The 15,140-nt window shown below is 39.3% G+C and overlaps 2 protein-coding genes across 5 annotated transcripts; one reads left to right on the top strand and one right to left on the bottom strand.

Moving 5' to 3' along the window:
* Positions 1-2,175: 2,175 nt before the first annotated feature.
* Positions 2,176-8,545, bottom strand: LOC124259023 (mitochondrial fission factor-like). Of its 2 annotated transcripts, none has more exons than XM_046693095.1 (4): positions 8,384-8,545; positions 7,519-7,726; positions 6,902-7,100; positions 2,176-6,294 (listed from the first exon to the last, which is right to left on the bottom strand). In XM_046693095.1, the coding sequence occupies exons 1-4, from the start codon at positions 8,528-8,530 to the stop codon at positions 6,066-6,068; spliced, it is 783 nt and encodes a 260-aa protein (XP_046549051.1). In that variant the 5' UTR covers positions 8,531-8,545; the 3' UTR covers positions 2,176-6,065. The 2 variants fall into 2 exon arrangements, with proteins under 2 accessions (XP_046549051.1, XP_046549052.1); XM_046693096.1 differs by lacking the exon at positions 8,384-8,545 and adding an exon at positions 8,226-8,246.
* Positions 8,546-8,774: 229 nt separating this feature from the next.
* Positions 8,775-14,925, top strand: LOC124259024 (meiotic recombination protein REC114-like). Of its 3 annotated transcripts, none has more exons than XM_046693100.1 (7): positions 8,775-8,880; positions 10,401-10,487; positions 10,694-10,777; positions 10,911-10,994; positions 11,403-11,555; positions 11,959-12,042; positions 14,687-14,925. In XM_046693100.1, exons 2-7 carry the CDS (start codon positions 10,410-10,412, stop codon positions 14,867-14,869), a joined length of 666 nt encoding a protein of 221 aa, XP_046549056.1. In that variant the 5' UTR covers positions 8,775-8,880; positions 10,401-10,409; the 3' UTR covers positions 14,870-14,925. The 3 variants fall into 3 exon arrangements, with proteins under 3 accessions (XP_046549056.1, XP_046549053.1, XP_046549055.1); XM_046693097.1 differs by having other exon boundaries at positions 10,311-10,487; XM_046693099.1 differs by lacking the exon at positions 8,775-8,880 and adding an exon at positions 8,891-9,077 and having other exon boundaries at positions 10,311-10,487.
* Positions 14,926-15,140: the final 215 nt, after the last annotated feature.

Below are 15,140 nucleotides of genomic sequence, written 5' to 3'. Positions count from 1 at the left end.
CTTTATTATTGTATGGAGTTACCAGACTGAGTGATGTTTGAACGGCTTGAATGAAACTCGCTGAATGAACTGTCAACTAGCCCAATCTACTAACTCAGTTGGGATATTAATATTATCAACAATGTCAATAGTATTACATTTTAACATGGCCTGTTCTTGTTTATACCCAAAACATTAGACCATGGTCATGAGAACTTCAAGTGATATTTGGACCAGTCTAAGTAAACTTATAGGCTCAGTATTATTCGTTACACTAGTCCATTTCTGTCTCCCCCTGGGGCAGTGGGGCAGCCTGTTGGTTAAAGCGTTCGCTCGTCACGCCGAAGACCCGAGTTCGATTCCCCACATGGGTACAATGTGTGAAGCCCATTTTTCTGGTGTCCCCCGCCGTGATATTGCTGGAATATTGCTAAAAGCGGCGTAAAACCCAACTCACTCACTCACTCACTCGTTACACTAGTAACGAATAATACTGAGCCTAAGTTTACTTAGACTGTGGTTGGACTTTCCGAATGCCTAGAATTCCCAAGTAGGAATTAGTTGTTTCTGGTCCTTTACCATACACTTGAACACGTCAAAGACGTTTGGGTAAACCCCGTGCACGACTGTTATCAAAATTAACGCAAGGAAGAAAAGAATACGAAACCATGAACTGATCTGTATGTAGAATGAAAATGGCTATCAACAAACTAAATCTGCGGAGACAAATTGAGATGAGGACATTGGCTATGCATTTTGTTGCCCTAACTGTTGTGCATACCAGTGCATAAAACGCGTATCTTTTAGGGACATGAGCAGGTTTCCAGTTGGGCAGAAAGACTGCATGACGGATGGGTTTGTCCGGCTGTGCTTGATTACTAGGGTTTTTAGTTTGAGAACACATGTTGTACACACATTTAATACATGTATGACGCGACAAAAACTTGTATGAAATGTTATAAAATATAACTACTATAGCGGTAAGGAAGGTGAGCGGTTACAATATGCTGGGATTGTCCGTGGGCCTGATATGTTTCATGTAGCCGATAATTGACCTATTTTCATAATGACATATTTCAGGCCTTCCTGTGTATTTTAACGGAATATGGAAACGGAAACTATTTCCTGACTTAAAGTAAATGTTTTCAGATTCGTTAAAATAACCGATGGAAACAGCAAAACAATTGTCATTATCAGTTTAATCCTATTACTGACTGACTGAGTTTGGTTTTACGCCGCTTTTAGCAATATTCCAGCAATATCACGGCGGGGGACACCAGAAATGGGCTTCACTCATTCTACCCATGTGGGGATTCGAACCCGGGTCTTAGGCGTGACGAGCCAACGCTTTAACCACTAGACTACCCCACCGCCCCTTTAATCCTATTAACAGAGTCCAGTATCACAGGCGTGTGCTTAGTGTTTTGCTAAGTTACTCTATGTTTCAGGCTTACTGTTCCTTCTATGGTTATTTTAGGTATACATATAAGCGGTATTTGTATGGCTCCACGGAGTAAGGTAATGTTTCGAGTTAGGGCCAGACAAACCAGTGACTGGTGTCATGGGCATCGATCTATGCATTTGTGGGGTACAATGAACCAAGTTAAGGAGCCTGGCCGACCATCAGTCGCCTCTTTCAACAAGCATGGATTGCTGAAGACCCGGATCTTCAATGGCCACGTAAGATAATGATAGGAAACAATTGTCAGACACAGCAGGGTTGACCTGCAGTATTCCAGACACAACATGGTTGACCTGCAGTATCCCAGACACAACATGGTTGACCTGCAGTATCCCAGACACAACAGGGTTGACCTGCAGTATCCCAGACACAACATGGTTGACCTGCAGTATCCCAGACACAACAGGGTTGACCTGCAGTATCCCAGACACAACATGGTTGACATGCAGTATCACAGACACAACATGGTTGACCTGCAGTATTCCGGACACAACATGGTTGACCTGCAGTATCCCAGACACAACATGGTTGACCTGCAGTATCCCACACACATGGTTGACCTGCAGTATTCCAGACACAACATGGTTGACCTGCAGTATCCCAGACACAACATGGTTGACCTGCAGTATCCCAGACACAACATGGTTGACCTGCAGTATCCCAGACACAACATGGTTGACCTGCAGTATCCCAGACACAGGGTTGACCTGCATAATACTAGACACACCAGCAGCAAGGCAGAGACCAGTTAGGTTTATTGAAGGCAACAACAGATACAAGACAGTCACATCAACCAATGCTGCTACAGGTGTTGAAAATGTGTAAGTTTTCCTATGTCTTGTACATGTTCTATGTACAATATATCCAGTGAGGGCCACACTTTCACTATTATTGTCCTAAAAACAATATGGTTAAGTAACTAAACTGATAATAATTATGTATGATCTGTTTTCAGGATTTCATGTTACAATGACACAATATTTCACTTATCCTCCTCTTAATGTTTTTGACATATCACAAAGATGCTGAGGACAAAACCATGACACCAAGACACCAAGCAATGGTGCAGCAGTTCATTTATAATCTGTCCCAATGACTATTGCCACAATTATCATGATTATAGCACAAAGAGAATTTCTGGTCCATGTTGAACTCTAGCAAATATTTGCAACAGCCATCAGTGCATCTGTTGCTGTTGCCTCTACCTCAAGGGGAGACAACTACAGTAACATGAATGTATGTCTTACCTGTGGAGCACAAATCAGCAGAAACATATGCTGTAATTACATTTACAAATATGGTCATCTAAAAAAAATAATTATCATACACAAATATATATATCACTGAGTTACAATGGATATACAAATGCAAAAATGTAAAATTAGCATGGCAGAGATGATTTTTACACTATATATGATTAAGCATGCATACTGAGTCTTCATATGTACAGGTGGTTGAGGACATGGCACTTAACACAGCAATGCTGAAACAAAATACTTCTACAGCAGAGGGGCTTCACTGTACATGACAAGACTACCTATGGAATGATGAATCATCAACACGTCTCAACACATTCTAATGACTAGTATCAAATTTGCAAAATAGTTCACTGTCACAAAATGGAAATAATAGGAAGTGTTTAAAAGGCATATAAACCATCCACTCACTCAAAACAGAAATACACAGAACTTACATCCAAAATCCATGATGAAGCTGTGGCACATTTTTCAAGACATTAGCCGAGGCAGGATTATTAGCATGGAGTCTCACAGTTATGATGCTGTTTGGTATCAGATGCTGTCCAATGTTGACATATTGAACAGTGGGCTGAAACCAATTTAAATAGAACTTTGGCCTGACCAGTTCTGAAGAAAACACAATCTCATTTATGTAATATTGGCAAGATGTGTCGGTTCTAGCACTATAACAGTTACTCATCAGTAAAATAAGAGATTTTGAAGACTTGGGTCAACCTTTTGAGTAATTTCTGTTTATGGCGTGTCATTTCAATGTTGGAAAGCCAACAGTTATACAGGTCATAGAATTACCACTTCAAATAGAGTAACCACCATGTGTATAGTGTTGACAGACCGAGGATAATAACTGATGGATCTGAACCCAGGAACAGCTGAGAGATGCTACTAATGCAACACATGCATCTGTTTCAATCAATGCAACCGTAGCTGTTGGAGAGTTGGGTTTTTTTGTGGCAAGCAACAAGCAAACTCACTGTTAAGCTCTTAAAGGCAAAGTGCAATGTTTAGGTAGGTAATGCAAAACAATTGTAGAAAAATAAATACTGTTACAACTCTTCTAATATATTTTGACAAAGTAAAAAAACAAAATAAGCAACTGTTATGAACATGAATCTAACTTGTTCTTGTAATCTTCATGCAGAGAAAATAATGTTTGTCAATATCCACCTATCTACCAGAGGCAAGGGTGTTAACAGATTGTACAAGTGCAGTTTCCAGTCATGCCAAGCTAAGCTGGAATTACACAGCGGTAGCTACTGCAAGTTATTTCCCTTTTGTCATCTCTCCCAATGAGCAATCAAATTCTATCTTTAATATCACCTGCATTTGCTTCACACAAAATGTGATAATTCTGAGATAATCGTAAAAGCATCTAATTGCTCGAGTGTGTTGGTTATAATAATAACTGTGAGGAAAATATATTTTCACATGCCTCACAGTGAGTGAGTTTAGTTTTACGTCGCACTCAGCAAATTCCAGCTATATGGCAGACACATGTTTCACAAATCCTGAAATCCAAATTTAGCATGTTTAGGCAGTCAGTTAACTCCCTTGCCTTGGGAAGATGCTATCCATCCAGTATATACACTCACCATGGCTAATGGCTTTTGTGTTTGGGTGTCTGTGGGTTTTTTGTGTGTTTCTGTCTGTGTATGATAATAAATAATGTAACAAAATCTTTGACGTTGGTGAGGTAGTGCGTAGTCCCCTGATGTCTAGAAAAATATGCTAGTCATCTGTTATCGTTGGTTCAGCTGATGATAGACCCAGATACATCAGTATCAGTAGGTAATACATAATCAAACATTATGGAAGATAAATTTGATAAGGCTATATAATGTTATGCTTATCAGGATTTTCAATTTCACAATTCATGAAAATGAAACCTTACAGGTTGTAAAAGAGTAAATTAATCAATATGTTTATCATTGCTCAAGGTAAATTACCTCTGAGTACCCAGCAATCCCTACTGCAACAATATCATTCACTGATGATCCAAAGAAAACTGCATATTGACAGGTCAACCAAGTTGACATATCTTTAGCTACTTGTAAGATAAAGAAGTGTTATCCAGAAGCACTATGATAAACTATGATGAATTACAACAAATCTCAACAATCTGACATCACAAACCCATGCTTTAGCTACATGTCAATCAGGTATATGTTCTTACCAAAACATTGTGAAACCAAGGAAGATAATACTTAGCTGTTTATTCAAAAGTATACACTCAATATGTTGAATTGACAATGTCTGAGGAGCCATATTCCTGAAGTACAATACAATCATTCACAGAAACAACCCGGCACAGCAAGGTCTGTGGCATGTTGAGGATCTAAAAAGGTTAGTCCTTCCACTTTAAGTTCTCTCCCTATATCATGTAGATTTCTGGCTGTCTAGAAGCCTGTTAGTGAAGAAAATTTCACAGGTAAAGAATATTCCCCAATGCCAAAATTACCAAGTAAATGCAGTAACATGTTTAAAAAAAGAAGACATGTTTTAGGATTTGAATTTTCAAAGAGGGACCAGTATTCTTAAAAAGTGAGTCCCACTTAGGTGGATATAAGATATTTGAAACCAAGCCTCCAGAACAATACTCATTGTAAACAAAAAGTGTGCATCATAAACTTGCTCGCATATCCGAAAATCTTGCTTCTGGATCTGGACAGTTATATTTGTGACCAAACTGGCGTCATATCTAGATATCACTGGCTAACTAGTCCACACAACCAACATACTCTCCAATCTGCATGTGATGCTTACATCATAATGATCACATCTGATCACAAACTTTCATACATTCATGCTATAGCTGCTAACCACTAACTGATGACTACAACCATGCTGATTGACGACCACAGTTACAGCACAGCATCCCATGTTTGTTTCAGATGCAGTGGTCCGACTCTACAAGACATAAACATGGTAAAGGTAACTCAAGTCAGAACCAGATATCAAGATATTTAGCGAAATTATTGTATCTGGAGGAGTCTGTATTAGCAGGGTTCCACTGAACCATAGCTTGATGTTCCAGTAGTGTACCAGCAGTGTCATGGGTTAAATACACACAAAGTCCATGTGAAAGAAAAACTACAGAAAACAGCATGATAATGAACAGCAATATCCTGGATAAAATGAATACCTGCCATGTTCACAAACACATGTAGTGATATGGTGTGTAGTGGTGTACACATGCCACAAATAGTCTTTCTGAAGATTACTAGAGTAATATATCTGGCCCTTAATATATGGGTCCTCCTAGAATAGTAACTAGAATGTTTCCCACAGGTAAACAGTAAGAAGTAATTGAGAAAAAGTTAACATCCTGTAGTATATCTTAGAGTCTGTCTGGGAGGAGGTATCTGGTTTCATCTATTTCTCATGAACCAGAAGAATACTCGAAACAGGAGATAACCGAACACTGCAGGGTAGAGGAAAAGTTCACGCTGAGATCGCCGCTGGTTGTCCTGCTCCATGACGGCCAGTCGACGGGTCAGTTTAGAAACTTGGGTTCGTAATAGAGTGGCTTCATCTTCTTCATTGAGGAGCAGTGACTCGTAGGGTGACACTCCTGGAGTGTATGGCACTGGGCCCATCCTGTAATAGAAACAGATTTGACTTTGTTAGTTTCTGTATACAAACAAGTTCTGATGCAATAATGACCACCATGACATTCTGTTACACCTCTTCTGTTTTGTGTGAAAACATGATTGGAAACATCCGTCCCTTAGAAAGAGCGAGCAGTTTCAACATTGTTCAGGAATTGGCTCTTTCTAATGGGATAGCATTTCCATGTTTTGCATGTTTTCACTAGAAAAAGGAAAGGTAGTATGTAAGGGAAGAGTGCAATACATACTGCAGGATAATGGCAACATTACCCTTGGTATCAGGGGGCTATATCACAAATAATGTCAAACACATGTTCCTGCTTGAACTATACAATAGTCCCTGAACAAAAATAAGATGAATTTGACTGAATTTCTTGGCGATAAATCAACATGTAGTAGTAAGTTTAGTTTTACGCCGCTTTTAGCAATATTCCATCAACATCGCAAAGTTACCTTCTCCCTAATAGGAAAAGTAATACAAATCTTTTGAGATCACTAGAGGTGTTTGATAGAATACATTCTTAGACATTAGGTTTAACAACACCTGACAAAGATTGGAAAATGTTATCATCAATGAATGGCCCAGTCCTCCTCACCCATTGGCTTCTGGCTTGGCTACCATATCTGTATGAACCCTGCGTGTTTCCACTTCCTCTACTGTCGGGAATCTTTCCTCTAGTGTCAGTGTTCTGGGTGGGGTGATCAGTCCTACATATGACATGTTCTCACTGTCAGGAGGACGATCAAAGACAAGAGGGCGTAGTGCCTCCTTCATGCCGATGTGTGTATCTCCTCCTGCCATTCAAATATGAAAAGCAATTTATTGATAGACAGCAATAACAAATATAGCGTGTAATATGCTGACATCACTGGCAGTCATATCATTACCAAGACCGAAAAAATGGTTTCTTTGTTGTTTAACCACATTATTCCACATATATGAGGTGGTCTGTGAATTCATGAATCTGGACATCATGAGCATTGATCTACCAGTAAGTAATTGCATTAAAGTAACATAACAAAAGTCAATGAGTCTGACCAGCTGATCCTGTTATTTGCCTCAAGAACAATTCTTACCTGGATCCAGTCTACTCATACTCAATGATGAAATCTTAAATCAATTTCAAAGACTATTGATGCCAATGTGAGTAGTTGAGGCTATAGTATATTACATATGTGACAATATATACAAGCTCTTTCTTTTTTGTCTTACCTGCTAGAACAATCCTTTCTGGCACCATCATGTGTTCCGAGCCAGTGTTCCCAGTGTGTTCCACGTGGCCATTATACGCTCCTCCTACAGCTATCCTGTCTGGAACTTGCATCTTGTTGCTGATATCTGAGATGAACTCTGGATCATAGCTGTTTGACTGGACATCACTGTAGTCTGATGGCAGACTGTGAACATGGGGTCTGTCCATCTTAAAAAAAAAAAATGCAACTTTTAAAAACAATTTCTCAATAAATTTTAGTGTTTATCATCATGATCATCATAAGAGGTTTATGACAAATTGTAGCTTTCATATATGATCTTTAACCAACAACCAAACACATCCTTAAACATTATATCACTGTATGATTTGAAATCTGGTATACGTGCAGGTAGAAGAAGCAGGATGAGTTTTTGTGAAACAAGACCTTGTATGTATCAGGATGTGGTATATTACCTAATAACTGCCAAATGGTTACTTAAGGATAAGTTTAGCTATCCATTTCTCAAGGAATAATTTGTTTTTCCCTGATATCAAATTCTCAGAACATTTTAACAATAATCACACTTCAATGAAACAGTGTGTTGTTGAAAGTCGCACAAAAAGATAGGAAACGAAATAAGGAAATTACGTTCCGCGTTTATAAAACTGGTAAACAAGGAAAGACTATCACAATTATTATACAATACAAGTATTGGTATTATATCACATTCATGGAATATGAAGAACGCAAAACCAGTATGTGCTGAACATGAACAAATGTTGATCAAAGGTTGCAACAGAATCTTCATGAGAATGAGATAGCGTGAGGATATATCGTTCCACAAAAATATAAATGTACTTTGATCTTTCGTGCACAACACTTACTCGGGGAGACGATTCTGCACCCCGCTCCATTTTATTTGGTCTAATTTGCAACAAGAAGTTGATATTTTTAGAGATTACAAGTACTAGCCTCGAATCTATGTCATTTTGACAGGACAGGGAGCTGCCATTTTGAAAGTAAGACCACATAAAATGATGACGTCAAAAATGTACATTCTTACAAACTGGTGAATATGTACGAGGTTTTTTCACTTATTGTGTACATATTATTCCCACACCAAATATTTTAATATTACATCTTGACTTTAAAAATATGCTATTATTAATAAAACACTTATTTGTACTGAATGATTGAATCTTAAGTGACTATTTCTTGGCATGTTGTTGTAAGTTACAATTAGTGTTTACGAATATGTGACAAAATATTGACTTCACTGACGCAATGTCAAGATCATCAACTAGAGATCAGGAATAACTGCTGTGTTTTTCCCATTGCATGTCATAGTCAGCTACCGTTATACCCTATACGAACACGAACAGTAGGTCATAATTGCGCCCGTGTAACAAAGGCAGCATTGTCAGTCGGTGTAGTTGGTAGCACGCTGTGAGCTTACACGGACAGTTCACTTGGTGCAGTCGAATATCGTCTGCTAGACTCGTCTGTGATCCCAGGGAGACCGTCATTATTGTGGCCACACATGCAGATGCAACTAATAGGTCCATCTAATATATCTATGTAATGACCCATTTTGATTGTAAACGTAAATAGTTTGTCACATGGGGAAAAGTAATAAGATCAGAGAGATTTTGTCAAAACCTAAATCCTCACACTGCCGTACACAGCTACTGTGTTTTCATTCTGTTTAGAAGAAATGTCGATTCCAGTTGTACTCAGCGCCAAGTCGATCGGCTTTCGATGAACACCTATACACATTTAGCTCACAGCAGAGATAAAAAAGTCAGTAATAATCCATCAATAAAAACACGACCATTAAACATTGGAATAATATACAGATTCACCGCTCTGTACCTAGAATCATAAGTTCGTCGAAGCTCTTCATTCTATTACTCAGAGAATATATTAACTTACAGTTGTTTTTCCGAAAAAAAATTCGTTCAACGTTATTATTTGCCTGTGACCTCAGTTAATTGATATTTCAGGTGTAATTGTCGATGAATAAATGAAAACAAAAGAACGAACAAAAGAAATCACGAGGCGCCGCTTTAATATTTATTTCCAGTGTTCTGTTACAGACCATTAATTAGATCATTTGATGGTATCGCAAATTCGATTTTAGGATATCATATGATTCGATAGTTATACGACTAATTCATTTCATGATATCATTAAAACGAATTAGTGATGGCAGAAATTCATCCCAGACTGTGTAGATTAGGAGTATTATATTACCAGAAAAGAAGTTTAGCTTACTTAATGGCGATATGTCTTGAAATATAATATTAATAATACACACGCAGGGACAAAGAAATATGCATTCAAAGTTAATGTGTGACACAGCAGACAAAGCTAGTTTTGACATGTAGTCGAGATACTCTCGTATGTAGGGTACCAAGAAGTACTCGAAGTCGAGTGTCCGATATGACAAACTGCTTCGAATGTGTGTTGCCCAAAATGATTTACCTTTCCCTATATGAAAAAAGGTAATACACGCTCCATTGATATTTTATTTTTCATCTATCAACTGACGCAGATTTCGCGATGCCCCCAAAACGAAGTATTATGTACAGCCCTGAAGAGAAACAAAAGTGTCAATAATTCAATACTGTTCTACCAATTGATGCTAATGACATGTATGTGTTTGTTCCATCTATAATATTTTTGTATATTGAAGAGCTAGGTCTTGCATAACAATTAATATGTTTGGTTGAGTTATGTATTTATGATGTCTATTCCACATGTATCAAATCAGTATCATATCGATGTTGTTTTCAACCCATTTATATGTAGGCACTGGCCTCATAGCCGATCTTCAGTGGCTTGACACGATCATAGAAACAATTAAAGCATCTGGTATTATCTTGGTATTATTACACCAAGCTCAAAGACATGCCTGAAGTGTGGAAAATCGAGAAATATGCCAGGTACCTGACAACTCCAAGTGTAGTGGGAAAAGGACACTGGCAGGTGAGCTATTCACAAAGGAGGGGATCAGTCTAAATAATACAGAATAACCCGAGACTCACCTCGCCATCTTTGGTCAAGAACATGCGATTAGTCCAGCGACATATTAAATTATTAATGTGTGGTTATTATTAATCCGATTGTAATATTGTCTTTGCATGTGTCTTTCAATGGCATACTGTGAGACATATGTTTATGTCGTTTTTCAGCAATACGATGACAACGACGGTGATCTTGTATTGACTCTCACAGATTCCAGCCACCTCGTCCTGTGTCGGAGCTCAACTGTTATGGTAAGACCAAACGCCAAGTTTTAGCGATCCTTTGTCGATCTACAAGTCTGGAAACAGATAAATCGTTTCTTTTGTCTTTATTCTAGTTGTTCATACGCCCGTATTCTTGAATTCTTGATATCTTGCAATTCAGGAGAGCCACAGTTTGGTGACAGCCCGGGCCTGGATGCGGGGAATGACGAAGAGGGACAGCATGTTGCTCATGTATAAAGTGGCAGTAAGCCCTTTTTGGTTCCAATTCCTGTCTCTTTTTTAATCAGAGCAATCAAATGTAAATAGATGATATTCCAATAAAATTACGATTAAGATAAACTATGAATATATGGGACGGAATGAAAACGTCAGAGAACAATTGAACATTATAATAGACTTTATGACAAAAATGTACACACTGACATTTGCCTACTAAGACGACATGGTTGTCTGAAGCGTCGTAAAATGTTGAACCGCGCTCTGTGAAGAGATCGAACAGAATCTTTGGTGTTGAAGAAAGAATACGTTTGTATCTTTAACATCTCACAGCGGATACTGTATATTTCTAGTACTATTTTATTTCACTTTACCATATATTTCATACAGGTCTCCGTAATCTTGATACCATCCATTTAATCTATTCTGCTGATAGAATGAAACCAGACGATTTCGAATGAAGTTTTATGCAAGTGATGGGATAACAGCCGAAAATCAATGTGCTGCTTGTGCAGAGAGACTGTCCAAATTCTTCCCTGTTAAGATGGATAGTCCAACAACCAAAAGTATGGATGTCACAAGCACAAACGTGAGTAGGAGATTTTCAGTCTTCTTCACATCCTTTAAACATCCGTGAGTTATACTTCGATTGCCATTTGCCAATGATCAAGGCCAGCTTCTGCTTAGTACTGACACCGACGGTCAAGGTCCCTAAGGCACTCATTTCGTTCTGCCATGATGTCTCACACTGGAAAGGATGCTTGAGATAACTGTGTACAAGTTACTGTTTGTCTTATATGAATATATATTATGCGACCTCAGTCCATGTTTTAATATAAACATCAAAACAATACATTATGAATATCTTATGTATGTTTAATCAGAGACCATATAATAGATTATTATCATTATATGGTCTCTGGTTTAATATATTTGTGATGTGACTGAAGACCATAGATAACACGTCTTTATGTTCTTTTTGTATACTGTAGGAGAAACCGAAGGACGCTGTCAATCCACAGGTGTCACAGGTTGAGCTCCTTCAAGGGGAGGTCACTCTCGGTAAAATGGCTCAGGTGAGAAAACCTAAGACAGGGGCACAAAAACGACTGTAACGACCAGTACGCGTGATATGCATTTGAGTTACGAGGTTACGGACACGGGGAGACGTATCAAGATGAGGCAAGGATGACATTTAAGATTCAATTTACTCTTGGCAAATGATTTGGTAAAAAATGCCAATAACTAACACAAATAACAGCAACCGGTACCGGACGTGCATTCTACAAGTTGGAAGTTACTCTCGGCCAAAGTCGTCAGATAGTTATTCCCGAGAAGACGTGTTATGAGGGACAGAAGGGCAGCAATATATGTAACGGACCACCCAATCCCTTAGGTCGCCTCTTACAAGTATGGGAGGCAGAAGATCAATTTTAAATCGGACCTGTCAAGATTACAATGAAACGTAGACTGACGAATGTCCAATAATTTGTGTCTCCAACATTGGTACATGGCCTATCTGTACAAATAACACTGCATGTTGGTTAAATATATCCACAAGACGAGCACAACTCCACAACCCAGACAGCCATTAAACACGAACAGTGCATATTTCCCATGTCACTATCCATCATCGTTTGGCAAGTAGTTTCATTGGCGCATTGTTCTTAGCTGTGCAGTATTAGCTATTATTGATAAATGATATCAAGGGTCTTGAAGAGGGGCCCATTCCAAATCTTAGTCTAAGAATTTTAATTAGTGTCCAACGGATAATCACAATCATAAACCTAAGAATATTCGAGAATACAAGTAAAGTAGTATGTGAAGACCTTACATCAAGCTTAGTGTGAATGCCAATTTTCCGAAGGTTCGTCAACTGAAAATAACCAAATGTTTAACTATTAGACTTGAAATATATCGAAAACCCTAATGTTTCAAACCTCTCTCTCCCCCCTCCAAAAAAAGCTTATAAAATAAAGTAATTCTACTTAAATAGTACAGTATATATATACACCTGGAACTTAATTAAGCACCCCCCTATTTTCTGGATGATGAGAAACAAAACTTGCTGTAACTTTCTCACTATTCCAAAGATAGTGGAACCTTAGCTATTGTGAAACATACGATCTATTGGCAAATGAAAAACAAGACAATGATTCCAATTCGTGTTGTTTTAATAGCGTAACCAATGTGATTTGGTCACTATTGATTTTTGATGAAAATAGTCACCGAACAAGTATGGTCGTAGCATTGTCAATGGCTGACTATTACAAGAAATGATGCACAAGGAATGTCACATGCTAACATCTGATGGGTCTGGCATCAGTACCGGGTGTATCCCCCACGTGCTTGGATGACAGCTTGAATCCTTCTCCTCATGCTACTGGTAAACCTTCTGATACGATCAAGTGGCAATTGCCGCCATTCTTCATGCAAAGCAGCTTCCAGCTGTGCAAGATTCTGGAGAGGGGGTTCTCTCAACCTCACACGGCGTCCAAGAAAGTCCCAGATGTGCTCCAAAGGATTCAAATCGGGGCTCATTGCTGGCCAAGGTAATGCCATGATAGCCTCATTCTGGAGATGTGCGGTCACAGCACGTGAACGATGCGGCCTGGCGTTGTCGTCCATGAATATCGGGTGAGTAGCCAACGGATGGTTGTCAAAGTGAGGCACGACAACTGGATGGAGAATATCCCGAATGTACTGCTGACCATTAAGATGTCCTCGGACAGTCACCATTTGAAGTTTACAGTCGTGTGAAAGACAAACCCAGATCGTAAGCGATCCTCCACCATAAGGAACAGTAGGGTGGATATTCCTGGGCACGTAAGCAGTGTTTTTATGCCCCACACTCTCATTCGACCATCTGTAACGTGGAGGAGGAACCTGCTCTCATCTGACCAGTGGACCCTCCTCCATGTCCTCAGGTTCCACTGCCGACGGGCCATACACCACTCCAGACGTCGTCTCTTAAGGAGATCAGACAGAGCAGGACGTTTGATGACTCTTCTGAACCTCATACCAAGTGCCCTAAGGCGATTTCTGACGGTTCTGGTGGATAATTGTCTGTAGGGTAACCACAGGCGCTTCAAACCCGAACTTGTAGCAAAGGGTTCTCGCCTTACCAGACGTGCCAGGCTGCGATCATCACGGGCCGTTGTCTTCCTGGGTTGTCCAGGCCTTGAACGATCTCTCACATCTCCTGTCATCTGATGTTTAGGACAAGTCGGCTGATGACCGAGTGACTGTAGCCCAGTTGTCGTCCAATAGCTTTGAAGGACATGCCTGTTGCATGCATGCCTACAATTTGCCACCTTAGTGCTTCAGAAAGTCATCTCGCCATTTCAGTATTCATTAATGGAGACAGTTACAAATTTGTCTGCTTTTATACCCATCAATTGCATGTCAGAGAAACTGAATTTTGGGAAAAGTGTGGGTTGTCTGCTTCACGTGCACAAGGGATGCGTTGTGAGTGCAAAGGAACTGAAACACCTTTTTAGACTACTAGAGATGTGTTGTAATACAGAGATATCATTCATGTTTAACGATGGTTAACAGTTGCTCTACTATCATGAAATATATCAGGGGGTGCTTAATTAAGTTCCAGGTGTATATATATATTCTATTATGGCTTGAAAACCCCCAACAGCTTTAACATATTAAAGGTTGTTACGAAGCACTACAATCTAAGAAAAAATGGTTGTGCTTATCATGTTCCAGGTGGTGTCAGGACATCTGAGGGCGAGACTGCCTGTAGCATACCAGCATTGTGACTTCCCTCCAGAGGAGATGAAGACCATGATCCGACTGTGTCTCACAGACCCTAGCTTTCCGGCATTCGTACAGCAGGTCGACACACAATTGCAGAAACTCATCGCCGACGACATCTCAAATGTCACCTGAATATAAGAGCAGTTGTTGGTAAAACTTGTCATTAAATAAATTACGAGTTTGGCTGATATTTAGCATATTGTGAATGAATGGTGGAATTTACCTTTGCAGAAGTCGAGATGATTAAGTGTCGAAATATCTTGCGTAAACGCTATAACAAGGGTTTATCAACAGGCCTTTATCTATAGACTATAGGTAAAGCAATGTTATGAGTTGTTGGTGTACCTGCCGCATCTGTACATGTAATTCCAGGTCACACACAACATGTGAACACCCGCCCTGA

The sequence above is a fragment of the Haliotis rubra genome, unplaced genomic scaffold, assembly GCF_003918875.1.
Source record: "Haliotis rubra isolate DU_JTF1 unplaced genomic scaffold, ASM391887v1 Scf707, whole genome shotgun sequence".
Lineage (NCBI taxonomy): Eukaryota > Metazoa > Mollusca > Gastropoda > Lepetellida > Haliotidae > Haliotis > Haliotis rubra.
This window is presented reverse-complemented; position numbering and strand designations above follow the sequence as displayed.